This window comes from Apium graveolens, chromosome 10, assembly GCF_009905375.1.
Source record: "Apium graveolens cultivar Ventura chromosome 10, ASM990537v1, whole genome shotgun sequence".
Taxonomy (NCBI): Eukaryota; Viridiplantae; Streptophyta; class Magnoliopsida; order Apiales; family Apiaceae; genus Apium; species Apium graveolens.
Genome location: NC_133656.1, coordinates 88,862,827 through 88,866,007, shown reverse-complemented (window position 1 = coordinate 88,866,007; position 3,181 = coordinate 88,862,827). Strand labels below are relative to the sequence as shown.

Here is a 3,181-nt window from a genome sequence, read left to right as displayed (position 1 = left end):
TTTATAAATAAAAATCTCAATGGACGTAACATGGCAATATCATTAAAACGATATCACTCACACATATGACTAATATATTTGTAAGACAGTGCATATTAATTTCGTGGATCTCAATATCAATAATTTGTAAAAAAATAAGAAACGATATAATCCTGAAGCCATAATCAGTGGCTTGACCACAAGTTACCAATATCATGCATATATGTCTAACTATATAACATTAATATTTGAACAATTATTCAAGTTTCCTTGTTTTAGAATGTATTAAGAATTGATTCATTAACTTTTATACGCCTAAATGCATGATCATACCGCATAAATTATAGATTTGTAAAGCATTAATCTCCGTATTAATTAGAAAAAAAATGAAATCATAGTTGTTGCACAATGTCAATCCATATATCTGTTAGTTGTGATTGTGCATATCTCAACAAACAGAGCATATTAAGGAGTGTGATAGAACCTGTTCGCATTCTTCATTAGACTCAATATATATACTGCCTCCGTGTTGTATAATTTTTCATTCTGTCATTACACAACACCACTGCTAATGGGTCGGTAATTCTGTTCAAGCACCATATTTTCTCTTTTTCTTAAAGAATCAAGTTGTTTAATATGAGCATATTTTGTTCACTTACAATTTTTTATCTTTGTAAACAGATGTCTTTAATTCCCTGCATACGGTCGATAATTTACCAACGCCTTGGAGAATTAGAGTCCGTGTCACTCGGATGTGGCCGTCATTCAGAGATGCAGGAGCTAATTTTATGGGAATAAATCTGATTTTGCTAGATGATGATGTAAGTTACAATATACAACCTTTATATGATGCTATAGTTGAGTTTTAGTAGAGACCTTTTTCAAACTAATTCACGGTTGAATTTGTTCTTTACAGGATTATCATGTCCATGCCTTTGTTAATAGAGAAGTTTGGCAAGTGTGGAATCACTTCATTGAAGAGGGAAGTGTTTATGATATTTCCCGCTTTTTGACTGTAGATGCTGCTGGAAAGTTGAGGCCTGTTTCTTCTCCTAACATATTTTTCTTCACAAATGTAACAGTATGCCAGCAAATCGTCAATCCTCCTATTAACATACCTATGCATAAGTTTGAATTCAAAACAATTGAGAGTCTGTATAGTGCTTTCTTTTTTGATGAACAGGACGAAGTACCTATATTTTCAACCGGTCAGTTAAATGTATCTTTTCAACATTAGGCATTATGTTTTAAAATATTTTAGTGTTATGACACAGTTAAATGTTTTGCTAGATGTTGTTGGTGTTGTGTCTAATATCCAACCAGTAAGGAATATTGCCATGAGGTATAGGGAGAAAATATTGTTTCGTTTCGACCTTGAAGACACATGGTAAAATCTCTAATTTGTACCTTAATAAGTAATATATTAAATTCCAGTATATCTCAAAGAATTGTCAGTGACGTTCAAGAAGATTAATAATTTATATGTATTTGTAGGCATTCTGTCAAAGTGAATTTGTGGGATTCAATAATTGGCGATGTTCCACAGAGATTACAAAGTCTTGGAAATGAGCCTGCTATCATCATTATTGCAAGTTGCAAATATGTGTTATCTCGCGGTTAGTATCTTACTACTATATTATAAGAGTTGTTAGTGATGAAGGCACTGACATGTAATTTGTTTAATCATGTACACTTTAACAATACCGTGCAATTTTAATTTCAAGTAATATTTCAGGTAATATTGTGTTGTCATCTATCGCTTCGACCAAGATTTATATTAATCTTGCACATGACGCTGTTAACGATATGAGAGCGAGGTATAATTTATGGTCATATGCATGAAGCATAATACAGTGATATTTAAACCAAACCAGCTAACCTATTTTTGCATGTCCCTGTATTGTAGTTTTTTCAATGAAGATGAAGTACCACCGATCGGGTAACTGTAAAACATTACAAGTGAAAGCTATGGCCTAGACCTTAAGATTGCATCTGCATTTCCTTTGTTTAGCAACTGTTGCCATATTTGGCTTTTCTCAATTGAATTTAAAAGATCCGGGTATCTGTCACTCTTGAATTATCTAGCTTTCTTTATGCTTTATTCTATATTTTGGAATTAGATTTAATACTCTGCGTTTATATTAATACTTTAATAAGTGTTTTGTTCTCCAGAAGTTCTGATATGATTTAAATACCATTATGTATGTAACATAAAATAATGTAAATAATAAAAAAAGATTGTTTTTGTAAGAGGATAAATTCACAGATTAAGGAAGAATAAGCATTCCTCTTTGGTTCCCCAAGGTTTCAAACACTATACAATTCATTATTTTAACAATGTACTCTAATAACTCTCCAATTAATGTATCTCAACTACAAATAGATCTGAAGTAGTGCAATAGCCTTACTCTTTCTCTTGCACCTAGGAATTAAAGAAGAGTGGTTGTGTTATATTATCTAAGGTTTTATCATTTAGTATACACACTTCATATTCTAAAAAGTATCAGTCTTCTACCACCATAATCCTCTACTGAACTATCTTAGCAGCAATGAATAAGTTTCCACCTATGGAAATGAATAAGTTTACTCCATGACAGTATGTTATGTTTGTGCTACATGTTGTATTATTTATTAACTACATCCTTTTCATATCAACATTTTGCCACAATCTAAATATGATGGTTCTAAAAATGTTTCTGAACATAAGACTGCTTTACAATTAAGGTTTTTTTGTATCAGGTTGTAATTATAGATATATATATCTATTTTGATTTCAACTCTGCAATGTTAAACTGTGGTATTCACAAAATAACACAGTAATGAACAATCCCATCAAAGCAGATTTAGAATTTTTCTATTTATGAAAAGAAATTCATTGTGCCCAAGTTACAAATTCATGTATTGACCTCAGCTTTTCTAAGTATCTATCTCAATATCAAATTCCAAGTAACATTCTCGCATTTGGAAAAAATAAGAATCACCGGTCACAAGTTTCATTTCTCTGCAGAATTCTGACTACCCATCTTTAAGCGTGATTTTTTTTCTCCTTTTCTTCACTTTCACATACCACGTTGATTCTTCGTGATAGACAACTATTTGTGATGCATTTCTCCAGTGATCAGTCAGGTGTTGATGATCTGATTTAACATACTGTATATGATTTGGTGCTCATAAACCGTACAACAACTATTACACGTCATAA

At 31.6% G+C, this 3,181-nt stretch overlaps 1 protein-coding gene across 1 annotated transcript; it reads left to right on the top strand.

Annotated features, from left to right (window-relative positions):
- The first annotated feature begins 550 nt into the window (after positions 1 to 550).
- LOC141690734 (replication factor A protein 1-like) lies at positions 551 to 1,922 on the top strand. The gene is made up of 7 exons (XM_074495509.1): positions 551 to 554; positions 661 to 800; positions 896 to 1,187; positions 1,270 to 1,366; positions 1,474 to 1,595; positions 1,715 to 1,796; positions 1,886 to 1,922. Exons 1-7 carry the CDS (start codon positions 551 to 553, stop codon positions 1,920 to 1,922), a joined length of 774 nt encoding a protein of 257 aa, XP_074351610.1.
- The last annotated feature ends 1,259 nt before the right edge of the window (positions 1,923 to 3,181 follow it).

Coding starts and splice junctions, on each gene's coding strand:
- LOC141690734 (XM_074495509.1), top strand. Junction 1,596..1,714: donor CAAATATGTGTTATCTCGCG/GTTAGTATCTTA, acceptor GTAATATTTCAG/GTAATATTGTGTTGTCATCT. Junction 1,797..1,885: donor GTTAACGATATGAGAGCGAG/GTATAATTTATG, acceptor CCTGTATTGTAG/TTTTTTCAATGAAGATGAAG.